Raw genomic sequence first — 13,553 nt, forward strand, 5'->3', positions numbered from 1 at the left:
TAGAGATGGGAAGAAAATTCATTCTGAATGAATGCCCACAGCTGTTGGTAGAACCAAATGATAAACTGATCTGTAAAAGGCCTCATGAAAACAAGCGCCTAACAGATCCATGGGACGTAGTTTGTATTTTACAGATGAAGTATGTGATTAGTAAATTAATAGATATGAAATGCATCATTTTCCTTCTTGGCTTTTTATTGTCTTTTCCTGAGATGATGAAACAGGTCTGCTTATCTTTTTCATTGTCTTTACCTCAGCCCAACTGACTTGTTTCAAGTTGGCTTTGTTTGCTGTTTGCCCTGGCATGGCTCCAGTTGTTGTGACATCACAAAAGTTACCTCTTTGCTCAGTAGCAATGACCAAACTTTGGGGAGGGGGCGGTGAAGGGGGAAGTACAGAAAACAAATCATGAACTCAGGAGGGCGACTATCCGTCAGAGCTGGAAAGGTGCTCAGGGAGCTGGACAGAGTCCAGCCTTGAGAGTGGAACAGGTAACGTCTTGCATCATGGTTGTTTCCTTGTGTTTTACTACTACTCGGCTGAACTCCTGACTCCTTCCTGTCCACTGACGCCTTCCAGTCCACTGGAGCAAAATGTCTCAACAGCCTGTTTGAACCAAGTGATAGAGTAGCTTACAGTGCTTATTACTCTCAAGAGGGATTGTACCTTCATCTAAGACAGGGCGCTACTTCCGATTGTCTTGAAACAGTATTCCAGGGGCTAAGGACAGTCATGTGCAATATCTTTGCACAGACGGTACTGCTCATCTCTGTACAGCCCAGAAGGCTGAACACATTTCTACACTAGGTATCAGGCCCCAAAACATTATCAATTGCAATGACTGTTATCATACCATTTCCCTGTTTCGCTAGACTAGAGGCCAGGAAGTTCAAAGATGAATCCTGTGATTGTTCTTTACTCATTTTTTTTCTTTTTATTTAGGTTAGACCATCGTTTAGACACAAGAAGTTGCTTGATCCTGACAACTTGAGTACAGAAGCAAAGAAAGGACTGTTGCTTTTGAATGTAAAGAAGCAAACTTTTAGCTGTTTGCTTGAAAGACCATCCTGTTGGGAATTACCAGAAATTTAGCCACAGCTTTCTTAATCTAAGCTTGGTTCAATACTCAGAGGAGACGTGAAAAATTGTCTCCTCAATGGAGGATGACAGTGACCCTGAGCAGAGCTCCTGGGCTGATCTACCTGATGTCTGTCTGAGACATGTCTTCCACTGGTTAGATGACAAGGATAGATCTCGGGCTGCCTTGGTCTGTAAAAAATGGAGTCAGGCCCTGTACTCAGGATCCCTCTGGAGAACCAGAACCATCACATTCAGTGGTCAGCCATCAAGGGCACACATGTTTGAATTTAAAACTGCACTGTGGTATGTCAAGAAATTTGGCAAGTATTTGGAGCACCTTGAAATCAAGTTACTGTATCCTTACAATACTGTCATTACTCGAAAATTTCAAGCAACTATGAGAGGTCTTCTTTCACACTTGGGTAAATGTAACAGTCGCCTCATATCCTTGAGCATCAAGAACCTGGAATTAGACCGCTTGGTCTGGAAAAACATGGTCAGGGCTCAGTTTATCAAGAACTTAGGTACCTTCCTGAAAAGAATGAGCAAACAGCTTGATTATCTCAACTTAAAAGGAGCAAGAGTAACCTTGGAAGAAGGCTGTGGGCTTCTGAATTCTCTGAGCTGCTTGACTAATAAAAGCTTTATATCAGAAATCAATATTGAGGATTTCTTCAGTCTTCACCTTCCTGTCTACAGCAGCACGTTGTTCCACCAAACCATGTCCAAGTTCCACAGCCTGGTTATCCTGACTTTTAATTATAATTGCATCTCTGATGAACTGCTGGACATCCTGCGGGAGCACAGCGCTCATTCCCTGTGCACCTTGAATATCAAATGTCATATCCATGACCCTCATGGGCAAGTGGTCTGGGGAATGTCATGGGCCAACTTGGCCAAGAGAGCCCCAAAACTGAACGTCAACTTCTTCTTTGAAAGAGTTATGAACCATGATCACCTAGCCAGGATCCTGCTAGTGGAAATCCCAGTCAGGAGCATCAGTTTACGGAGCTGCTATTTCAGTGATGCAGACTGGATGATGAGACCTACCCTCACCAACCTCCTCCCAGCCTACTGGCATGTGCTGCAGGTAAGGTCAGCAGTAGTGACAACTTAGAGCGGTAGTGACAACTTATCCCAAAGCTAAGCAAAGTAATCATGTGGGCATTCTGCCTAACAACAGTCACCTATAGGAATTTCTGACCACTTCAGTTTTATTTTTAAGGTAATTTTCAGGAGAATTAGTCATTCCAGTGTTCCAGCTGTAGTCCAGTTCAGGTAATTGGTAGTGTTTGGACAATGCTCTCAGACGCATAGCCTTTTTTTTGGGGGGTGGTCCTTTGGGGACCCAGGAGTTGGACTCGGTGATCATTGTGGGTTCCTTCCAAACTGGGAATTTATAATTCTATGATTAATTATCCTTCCCTAGTTACAATGTTTGTGATGCTGTTCTTCACTAATGGCAGGCTGGTGTCAGGTTGCCCTCATAAAATACCAAAACATCAAAAATACTGGTGATCATAATGTCAGCTGTGAGCTAAAAGAACCTTTCAGGCAGGAAAGCATCATTTTTGTAGAAAAGCTGTTCTGCCAAAGCACTTTGTTATCACGGAGGTTGCATCACAAAAGATGTGCAACGGCTGACCCATGTAAATGACTTACCTGGTCTGTGCATTCTTGAGGGAAGCACATGGCCTTACTGATGGTTACTGACAGCTTTCTTTAAGTTCTATTGCATTGTAGAGTTTTGCAATAAACACCAGTGATCTGTAAAGCTTTCCAGAAGTTGTCTTTGGATGTACTCTTTTATCTTTGATCATTTCTGGTATGTGAAATAATACCATGGCATGAGCTGTGGGTTGTCTAGTTGTCTAGAAGACACTAGAAGTCCACTAGAAGTTGCATGTCTCTTAGGATGGTACATCATGCACAATGGACCCCCATCTTAAGGGGAGAATGGAAATTAGCATTACATATACTTCTGTCATAATAAAAAAGTGATTCTTTGCTAGTGTCAAGGTTCAAAGTTGATCTGCTGGCAGTCACTTCTGTTAGCAAATTTGGGAAATCCAGTTGCTACTGCACTCACAAGGTTTTTTTCAGTGGTACTAACAGTGTTCTTTCTTTTTCAAGAAATTAACACTTGAAGTAAACAATGACCATGAGGTGCTGGATGATGAGCTGCTACAGCTCGTCTTATCATGCAGGAGGTTGTTTTTTCTGAAAGTCTGGGCATTTCTTAGTGTCACCTTTATGGAGAGGCTGCTACATAATCGTGCAGAAAGGAAATGCTTTTTGACTACCATAAAGGTAAGACTTTGTGCTTCAAAACTCCTGTTACCTTCCTTCTTCTCTTCCCTATTGAGAGGAATCTGAGGTCACTATATCCATATAAAGGTCACAGAAGGAAAAGTTAACATAACTACCTTCCCTATATAATGCTTTAGTATTGTAAGGATCCTGAGAACCACTCACAGAAGTGGAGCTTCCCAACCTACTCAGCCATGTACAGAATACTACGTAAGTTCAGTAGCCAGCACCGACCATGCCACAAGTCTTTGCTAGTCTAGGGGTTCCTTCTGTCACCTCCCAGGTCAAGCTAGGGATTCTTAGTTACCTCCCAGGCCTGGTATTTGGGTCTATGCTTAAATTGAAGTGTGTGGATTGAGTCCCAGTAAACTGCAAAAATATGTAAACACATCTCACTGAATAGGGATGCTGTGTTGAACTGGGGCCAGACCACAAATGTAGCTGGTGTAAACCATGCTGTCATGCTGCTTTGCCTGCTGGACTCTGAATTTAGTAGATTCTCTTAGATCTGTGCAGATCCCACATATGCATCAGTCCTGGGGGAAAAGGACCCTTCCTCTTCCCAAAAAAATCTTTGGCAGGAGATGAGTCAGAGTCTTCACACAGTTTGGAGCAAAACCAGTAAAAACTTCAGGATTTAACTCAAAAACATTGGCTTCTCTAGATCCCTCAATAGTTGTAGAGGCTTCTTGTTGCCGTGAAATTTAATGGGTTGAGACTGCTCCATGTATCTGAGACACGACTGCCATTCATGCACACAGGTCAGGATTTACACAGCCCGACAAGAGACCAATGAGGAGGATCGGCTGTTGCGCGATATTTACAAGAAGTTCAAAAACCTGATTGACTCAGAGCTTAATTATTTTGTCATCACCTACCCAATGGTGTAAGCCACAGGGAGACCCAGAAAAACACCAGTTACATCTACAAATGATGAATGAATCCTTTAGATGGCATTAGTAAGGGGTTCAAATCTTGCCAGCGCTGCCTCCAAAAGGGAAATACCATTACAGCAAGAGACAGGCAAGGGACAATTTTACTATCCCCTGGATTAAAATGTTGGATTTGGGAACCGGCCTCCTGTGTCTCCAGCATCATTTATTCTTGTCATTTCTTTGCTTTCCCTCACCAGAACCAGAGGAAGCAACGAGCCCTTTCCCAGCCTTTACATGCACCTCCAGTAAAAACTAGCCCCTCCACTTTACTCAGCAATTCCCATTGTAGACTTTCAAACACATCACAACTGAAGCCCCCCTGATTGTTTCCATTTTACAAATAGGGAAACTGAGATATGGGGTGAGGAAGTGATTAACCCCAAATTAACCTTGGCTTGATCTTGACTCAGTTGCAGTCAGATACCCCATCCAATGTATCACCAGTCCCTAGTTCCTGTTGAGTTTAATATACACCCTGTGTCCAGTTCTTAACAGCAGATGTTAAGAAAAAAAAACTTACCTTGGCTAGTCCTACCCATGGTACTCCCACCCACTCCTCCCACTTGCCTATCTTTCCAGCAAGTGCCTTATGTGGGAACACCTGCTTTAACTTCCACAACTTCTATACCTCTCAATGGCGAAAGATATCATCGGTTGCACCTGAGATAAATAACATGGAAGGCACATTCCTTCTTATTCTGGAACTTTATTGCCAAGTGGGAGATTTCATCAGGCATTCTAGAGCATAGAAGTAGCTGTAAATACTAGGTCTGTTTTAATTACTTCATACATCTAGAATGAGAAGATGGCATTAGGACAAACCAGTAAATCTGGAGGTTTGTCAATAAAAAATCTCACCAGGAGTTGTTCAGGAAGATGACTTCAAAAGTTGTTAATGGAAACAGACTCTCTCATCTGCATGCAGAGCACTTCATCAATGTATAATGTATTTGCCTTGACTTGGATCTCTTCCTCCAAGGAAAGCTGTTGTCGGCTCAGACCTTTCAGCTCTGTCTCAGCCTGTGCCAATGTATCCTTTAATCTAACAGGGAAAATATAGACAGATATTATTTGAGAATACATGGACATTTTGTCATGTGGGATAAGAATTCCAAGTGGGAAAAAAAAAAAAAAGAGGATTCACAGTGAGACAATATCCAGACAGCTTACCCTAAAATGTGCTACCCTTAAGGAAAAAGCAATTCCCAGCCTTTCAGGGAGGATAGCTGGGACCCAATGTTACTGTGACTATTTAACTTAACCCATTAATACGTACCACAGTTTTCCCACTCTTTCATCATTTCTACTTGCCTTTGAATATTGTTTGTAATCTCTTGAACTTCACTAATCAACTTGTATTGTACTGTGTCATAACATAATTCCACATTGGGACGATGGTTTCTTGCTTCCAAGCGAGTTTGAGCCACTTTAACAGGTCCTTCTTTATCAGCAATTGCTTTCTTTAAGGCTGCAATGTTCTTCTCCTGTAAGGCAGTCTCATCCATCACCTTAACAAATCCAACAGAAGGAACTGCTACACACTGCCTCTTACAATGAGTGAAATCATCAAGATCTTTAATAGCTATAGTAATAGCAATCACAGTAACACTCATTATGTTAAGGTTTTATTTTACTAGAGTATTTTTACAGGTTGCCCAGGATTATGGTTCCTTCATTGGAGAGGAGGTAACATCATTCTAAGTGAGACTGACGATTTAAGTTCAGCAATAACTCTTAACATCAAGCCCAGTTTTCATGTATTGAACTTCAAGCACATTGGCCCTGATTTAATAAGCTATTAGGCTTTTACAGCACAATGGTGAAAATCCTGTAGGAATACCATGTATCTGAAAATCACAAGGGAAATCCCAACTTCACTGAAGCCCAAACATTTCCATTGAATGAATGATTTCAGAAATAATTTACCTCTGTGTCAGTGCACATAGAGCTGGTTCAATAAAATCTAAGCTGACTGTTATGGGGGTATAGGGTGGAGGTGGGGTGTGGATGGTGGTGGGGGAATGTGGCAGTTCTTCCCAGTATTACGAAGGTAAAATTCTTAACTGCAGTAGCTCAAGACACCAGATTGAGTAAACTGGCTGATAACCCATGCCCATTGTTTCTATCTTTTCACTGACAGACTGCTATCACTTACCAATGCAAGGAGTATTTCTAGCTTGTGCTTGGCATCTCTGACTTCCTTCACCCTGTTTCTAAAAGCAACATTGACCATCTCATATTGCTTGTGCATGTCATTCACTGTCTGGGAAAGGATGCTGTCAATCAGTGCCCTTAGTGACAGTGAGTTGTTTCTCTGCTTGTCAGCCTTTTCAACATTTATGTTTGAGAAATCTATCCAGTCTTCAGGGCTAATAAAACTGAAAGAGATTCAAAATAAAAGGTCATTGACTGGCAGCATCAGGCCATCTGTGATTTTGTAAATCTGTAATTGCTCCATAAAACCAAATATGAGTGCTAAACAGAACAAATCAGTACTATAAAGCAGTACTATTAACTGCACGCCCCAGTGAGTGCTAGTTTTTCTGGGAATTCAACAGATACAAAATAAAGACCCTCTCTGTCGCAAACATTTCAGAAAGAAATAGGGGTAGTGTGGAAACCATTTTGATAAATCACAGAGCACCTTTGTTTTTACTTTCCTTTCCTGATAAGGGAGGAAGGGGTAGACACAGATAATAAGCAAAGTTTCTTGGAACACTTTCTGTTAATGAAACTTTTTTTACTAAAATAATTATTATGTTACTATTAATAATAAGTAACTATTCACATAACACCTTCACTTACTCTCTTGTACAGTTCAGTTCTACATACACAAATAGTGAATTGTAGCAATAGTTGCAAAGCCAGCCCCCAGGTGTATCACCAGAAGTGGAGAGTCATACTTGTGCCCCAGTGGCTTGTATCTTGTATGTATCTGCTTGTATGGCAGGTGTTTGGAAAGTTCCTCAGAGGTATATTTGTTTCATTGGGTGTATTTATAAACCTGTAATCATCATCTGCATATAGCAGCAAACACTGTTCTGGGTGTGGTCTGAGTTACACAACCCGTTGTTGATGTACACTAGTGTACTAGTGGCAAGAGCCAGTAGTGTCTTGGTGTTCCAAGTGTGTCAGTTCTTGCAGAGTCAATAGCTTCCTCAGGAGACTGTTTCACACACTACATAGCCTGTTTCTTCTCACCAACCTATTCTGTAGTAGCTGTTTCTCCATCTAAACCATTCACACTTTATTCACACAAAAGGGGCACATTTGACAGGTTAACAACTGAATCAGAAATTAACCCCACACCTCATGTGTCCCAGTCCAGCATTCTACCAACTAGGACGTCCTGGGAGAGGAAAGGAAGTTATATCAGTGAATCAATTCTGGTTTTAAGCAATGTACGAAATTTGCTCTAAGTAACTGTGAGCCTCAAAAACTTTTAGTGAATTGCAGTTCTCTAGAAACATGATTATTGTGGCTTATTTCACTGACATATTACACAGATACTAAAGTGATGGACAGAAGTATAAAAAAAATATACAACAGACTGATGATGAACAGCTAGTCTGTCTTACACATAGTTACTTACATATAGTTACAACAACCCCCTGCAGCGCTACAGGCTTGGGGGAGAGTGGCTCGAAAGTCGTGCAGAGGAAAAGGATCTGGGGGTGCTGATTGATGCTCACCTGAACATGAGCCGGCAGTGTGCCCAGGTGGCCAAGAAGGCCAATGGCATCCTGGCTTGTATCAGGAATAGTGTAGCCAGCGTGACCAGGGAGGTGATCGTTCCCCTATACTCTGCTCTAGTGAGGCCGCACCTTGAGTACTGTGTTCAGCTTTGGGCCCCTCAGTGCAAGAAGGACATTGAGGTCCTGGAGCATGTCCAGAGAAGGGCTACAATGCTGGTGAAGGGCCTGGAACACAAGTCCTATGAGGAGTGGCTGAGGGCACTGGGGTTGTATAGTCTGGAGAAGAGGAGGCTCAGGGGAGACCTCATTGCTCTCTACAACTACCTGAAAGGAAGGTGTGGGGAGCTGGGGGTCGGCCTCTTCTCACATGTAACTAGTGACAGGACAAGAGGGAATGGCCTCAAGTTGTGCCGGGGAGGTTTAGGTTAGAAATTATGAGACATTTCTTCTCAGAAAGAGTAGTCAGGCATTGGAACGGGTTGCCCAGGGAAGTGGTGGCGTCACCGTCCCTGGGGGTGTTCAAGGAAAGGTTGGACGTGGTGCTTGGGGACATAGTTTAGTGGGTGACATTGGTAGTAGGGTAATGGCTGGACCAGATGATGTTGAAGGTCTTTTCCAACCTTAATGATTCTATGATTCTACTTTAATCTTGCTATTTCTGGAATGCTTCAAACTAGCTGTATAGTTATCGTACATTTGTTGAGCTAAATAACCACTTACTTTCCTTCTATTTTCACTGTATTATCAGCATGTCTGACATCAGGAGTGTTGTTTGTCAGGCTAGCACAGTAATTGTCAATCATCAAAGCTGTGAATTTATCCTTCAGATCCATTTCCAGGTTGTATTTTGCAGAACGGTTTAGTCTAGAAGAAGAAACAACCAGACTCTAAGCCAAAGTCTAAGCAGAAGTCTCTCTAACATGCATGTGAGAAGAGGTACATTAGTCAATGCAAATGCTGTTATTGAATTTTTCATGCATGAACTCTTAGTTGTAAAGTCACAAAATCTAGAGCATGGTGCTACCTCCATATGAACTGATGATATAATCTCCATTGGAATTAAATGCACAGGACTGGATCCTGGGAAGACTAGGGATCATGTGGAAGTGCTTTCAGTTCTAACAGAACTTCTCACAATTAATGATCATGTTATGGATTAAAACTGAACGTCTGTAACTGTTTAGAACTGAAAGTAGCCTTGGTTCTGTGTTCATCCTGATGCTTCAACGTCTCAGGATTATGTCTGTCCTACTTTTCAGATAACCAAAGTTCAGTTATGCTCTTTGCCACTGTACCTGATTTGCTCATTGGTTTGTTCCAATGTACGTTCAAGCAAAGCAATAACCCCCTGTAAGACTTCAACTTCTTTGTCCAGTTCCTGTTCCACTTCATCATGCACCAAGTCAATCCCAACTCGCCTCTGCCTAAATAGAAAGAGGAAAAGCCGTCAGTCACATTGTTCAAATGCCTACTGCTAACAGACAGTGGTGAGAGCCCGGCATATCCAAAGTGTTTCTTTGCCACGCTGGTAATCTGTCCTTTATGGGATTGGGTCCCCAGTGTTAAAACACATAAATCAGACCATGACTCTGCTGCAGAACCAGCCCCTCAGTTTTCAGCCTTTTAAATTATTTGTTAAAAGTTCATTACCTAGATTTCTTTTTCTCACTCCCTGAATGCTTTTCTTCTTAATCTTACCTGTTCAGGAGACACTTCTGGGCAATGACAAGTGGCTCTTTGCAGCTCTCCAAAGCTTTCTCCAGCCTGATCTTGAAAGTCAACAGTACCTCTGTCTCATTAACAATTTGTTCAAGTTTGTTATCTAATTCTTGCCTCCAGAATTTTATTTCTTCCAGTCTCTGTTCTGCAGAATGGAAGTTACAAACATCTATTAATACAAGCTGCTCTTAAATGCTAGAGCATTGTGAGTCAGATCGTAGATACGGCTAGAAATAGACTAAGTCCATTGTGGAGTGAATTTAGTGCTGGAGGCTGATGTGTGGAGACAGTTTTACAACGCTGTGTCAGGAGGTTGGGGTGAAATAGCTTTCTGCACGTTTTAGACAGGTAATTTATTTCATATAAAATAAAGAATCCACCTAAAAATATTTTCGATAATGTTCTGCATTTTTCCATGAGATCAGATAACATGGCATTGACATATATTCCTACCCACAATTACCTAATTTTTTAAGTCCAACCTAAACATATAGCTCAGATGATACTTGCAGAGCACACATGGGATTACCTATTTTCTTGTTGACATCACTTTGGGTTTTCTGAGTTGTCTTTTCTATTTCATCCACCAGCCTCTGACTCTCAGCTATCATGCGCTCTGAACTGGATTTCTGAGACTCTGTACTGGCACACTGCATCTTGTTTGCGACATTCCATTCGGAAGGATGAAACTTCGGTGGTGCTTGAAACAGTCTGGCCATTGTTTTTTGAAAGGTTCTGAATATAACACAGGTCAGTTCTTAGAATGTGGAACCTGAAATCAGGAGTAGCATTATATTTGGCTGCAGAAGCAAGAAGGGATGAATACAGTCCAGGAGGGTGGAAAAAAAATCTTGCCCTTTTATCTGCAAAATGACACAGATATGAAAAGAAATAATTTCTTGCTCAAGGTTCACCAGGAGTTTGCTAAGATGTGGCGGAGAGGATTTGGTGTGGGAGAATTAAGAACCGAGAATTTGGGCATGGAAACTAGGAGGAAAGAGAGGAAATAAGAGAAAGCTGAAAAAAAGTGAACTAGTATAAAAGTTAAATAATGTCCCACAGGTTGGAGAAGTAAACATGCTTTAAGAACATGGCTGGAGAGATGCATAAATTCTAGACTGCAAGACAAACAAGCAAACAAACGAAACTAACAGTCATTAGAAAAATATGTGGAAAAGGAACCTTAAAAAATTGAAAACCAGATAAAAGAGGAAATGGAAGAGCCTAGGGAGTGCTAGAGGAGAACACAGAACAAAGCCTACTTCGGACTCTTTTAATGTAGGGTTAAACCGATGCCCAAAATATATGCAAAGTCACAACAATTTGACTGAGTATCAATTTTCCTATCGCACTATGTTTATCCAGTGCTTTTGCGATAACTCCTGTCCACAGGGACAGCATTTCCTCAGCAACACACGGTTTTGCCCACACACTAGCACAGGTATCCTTAAACATCACCCCCCCCCCCCCCCCCCCCCCCCACCTTCTCCCTCACACACCTCTTGGCTGAAACGGCTCCTGGCCTGGATTGTTCGTTCCCAAGGACAAATCCTGGCTAAGCGACACGTCCTCACTTCCCCTTCACTGGGGGGTTTGCTCCCAACTTTCTTCCAGCCTCAATCTCCACAGCTGCAGCACAGTTTGTTTTTAAACATGAGACAAATACTGCAGGAGGGGGCTCAGAACGTCACGGAAGGTAAACAAAGCAGTTGCTATGGGAAGAGCAACACTGCCTCCAGCAAGCCGGCCAGCTACTGCTATTGCACCAGGTGCTTCCTTTCACCCTTTGCCAGAAAAAAATAAATAAATCTGGAAATAAAAAAATTATTCTTTGTCTATTAATTGAAATGGCTGTCACAGCTTTGGACAGTAATTTTTGAAGGACTTATTGAAGAAAAGCATAAGGATTCTGAAAACAAATGGAGGGTGTGTTAAATACCTATCCAAAAATGTCTGTCATAAGATATTTAGCAGTATTCTTTAACCACTCCATTTTCCTGGCAACTATGGTCTTTCCTTACCTGAGACAAAAGAGATTTGGATCCAAAGAGAAGAAATGGAGGAGACAAAAGAGCACTACATTAGATGCTACAGGTTAAGGCATCTCCATATAGCCCTGTCATAATTAAGATCAGAGCATTGTTTCTCAGAGTTCCCAGCAAGGTTCAAAGAGACTGCAAAGTGATAAGGAAAGAAACTGCATTAGTCAAAAGTTGTTGAGCTGGTCCAAGACAGAAGAGTAGGAAACAACTGCAATTATAGCCTGCAGTGACAGCTAGAAAGCTGCTGCTAACTACCTTTAATCTCAACACTAGCTAAATTCTCAGTGATCATTAAAACTGGTTGCTACAGTGCTTCTGACACGAGTTGCGACGTATATAGAAATCTGTGTGTACTCCACAGAAGCCAAAAAGAGAGGTTGCAGCTGAAGAAACACTGTCTAGGAGAAAAATGCAGGTATTTCAGAGCTACCCAAAGGAAAATACAGGCTTCAGAAGACACGGTTGACAATAGAACTGAAGCTATTAGCCTGAGAGGAAGAGGACCTGGAGATTCAATAAGCAGCAGAGACTGGGGCGCAATGCAAACAAGGCTAATGAACAATATATGCTTACTGGTGCAGGGGGATGGAAAGCTGTGGTCACAGACACTCAGAATACTCCTGGTTCGTAAGGCAAAACAAAATTATGACTAGAGTGAACATTCTGACCAGAAGATTCAGTTACATAGACCACTACTTATGAAGACCTGTAAATCAATTTATGTGGTATCACTGACATGAAGACTGCAACTACTGGCACAAGAGAACAAAGCTTCTATGGGCTGGCCTTTGATTTGTACATTCTGGCCTAAATATATGTGTTTTGTTTGTTTGTTTTTTATTTTGTTTTTTCCTTTTTTCCCCAGTGACCACCCTTAGCAAATTCTTATCATGAGGTTCTAAAATGAGTTAGTTGAAATCAAGATTTTTGGTATATGAACAGCTGGAGCAGGACTGGAGCCATCTCCATAAGAACTGAAAGATTTTCTTTGACTTAAGTATATCTGAACTCAAACAGTTTCAACAGAGGGTTGCTTTGGACTATCAAGCCATAAGGATTTTTTTTTTATGTCGTCTTCCACAAAATTGTATTATCTATACTCTCAGCAACATTCCAAGGCTTCTAGAAATACAAGCAAATTAATGAGGGTCTACAGAGTGATTATTCACAATAAACTGAAATGCTGAGATATCTGAAGTCATATGCTCCTGAAAACATGCTCAGTCACTTTGAAAGCTGAGGAATCTCCAAGTCAAGTCATCCAGTTTATTATTATAGGATACCCATGAGACTTCACTTAGTTTTGTTCTGAAAATACAGTACCTAATGCTGTTCTGACCCAGCTTGAAAGCAACACCTTCATAATTTGTAATGACAAACCTGTCATAACAGGTCTTCATGTTCTGTTCTTCAGGACTTGCTTATTGTAAAAAAATATTCATTTTTAAACTGTTAACACTCAGTTTACAATTTTACCTTGTGTATGAATTATGTAACAGAAGAAAGTTTTAGTCTCATCATTTCAGATGATTTCCAGGGCTTAAATCATAGTAGATTACCTGAGGCAGACAACGGTTTATCAGACAACAGGGGTTAAATGACCTCACCTATTGGGTCAATTCAGAAAGGAATTAAAATGCTTTGTTAGCTCCTGGAAACTCCCCGCAACTCACGAGGGGACAGAACAAACCCCGACCACGCAAACCTCGCAGGCGCACAACGCCCCCACCCGTCAAAACCCCATCAGCCAATCCCAGGCGCCGCTGGCTCCT

At 41.6% G+C, this 13,553-nt stretch overlaps 2 protein-coding genes across 3 annotated transcripts; one reads left to right on the forward strand and one right to left on the reverse strand.

The window, feature by feature from the left end:
• The first annotated feature begins 1,110 nt into the window (after positions 1-1,110).
• Positions 1,111-10,460, forward strand: FBXO39 (F-box protein 39). 2 transcript variants are annotated; one of them, XM_035561069.1, is made up of 3 exons: positions 1,111-2,170; positions 3,214-3,390; positions 10,330-10,460. In XM_035561069.1, the coding sequence occupies exons 1-3, from the start codon at positions 1,157-1,159 to the stop codon at positions 10,357-10,359; spliced, it is 1,221 nt and encodes a 406-aa protein (XP_035416962.1). In that variant the 5' UTR covers positions 1,111-1,156; the 3' UTR covers positions 10,360-10,460. The 2 variants fall into 2 exon arrangements, with proteins under 2 accessions (XP_035416962.1, XP_035416961.1); XM_035561068.1 differs by lacking the exon at positions 10,330-10,460 and adding an exon at positions 4,152-4,280.
• On the reverse strand, positions 4,857-10,458 carry TEKT1 (tektin 1). The gene is made up of 7 exons (XM_035561071.2): positions 10,269-10,458; positions 9,719-9,884; positions 9,316-9,444; positions 8,741-8,884; positions 6,481-6,703; positions 5,637-5,833; positions 4,857-5,367 (listed from the first exon to the last, which is right to left on the reverse strand). The coding sequence occupies exons 1-7, from the start codon at positions 10,456-10,458 to the stop codon at positions 5,208-5,210; spliced, it is 1,209 nt and encodes a 402-aa protein (XP_035416964.1). The 3' UTR covers positions 4,857-5,207.
• Positions 10,461-13,553: the final 3,093 nt, after the last annotated feature.

Source organism: Cygnus atratus, chromosome 20, assembly GCF_013377495.2.
Source record: "Cygnus atratus isolate AKBS03 ecotype Queensland, Australia chromosome 20, CAtr_DNAZoo_HiC_assembly, whole genome shotgun sequence".
Lineage (NCBI taxonomy): Eukaryota > Metazoa > Chordata > Aves > Anseriformes > Anatidae > Cygnus > Cygnus atratus.

What these genes read in the sequence shown, in the direction of transcription:
- TEKT1 (XM_035561071.2), bottom strand. Translation starts at nt 10,458, where the DNA reads ATGGCCAGACTGTTTCAAGCACCACCGAAGTTTCATCCTTCCGAATGG. An exon ending in TGATGTCAACAAGAAAATAG is followed by an intron (nt 9,885 to 10,268) that starts GTAATCCCATGT and finishes TCCATTCTGCAG; the next exon opens with AACAGAGACTGGAAGAAATA. An exon ending in ACAGTGAAAATAGAAGGAAA is followed by an intron (nt 6,704 to 8,740) that starts GTAAGTGGTTAT and finishes AATCTCTTTCAG; the next exon opens with TTTTATTAGCCCTGAAGACT.
- FBXO39 (XM_035561068.1), top strand. Translation starts at nt 1,157, where the DNA reads ATGGAGGATGACAGTGACCCTGAGCAGAGCTCCTGGGCTGATCTACCT. An exon ending in CCTACTGGCATGTGCTGCAG is followed by an intron (nt 2,171 to 3,213) that starts GTAAGGTCAGCA and finishes TTCTTTTTCAAG; the next exon opens with AAATTAACACTTGAAGTAAA. An exon ending in GCTTTTTGACTACCATAAAG is followed by an intron (nt 3,391 to 4,151) that starts GTAAGACTTTGT and finishes TCATGCACACAG; the next exon opens with GTCAGGATTTACACAGCCCG.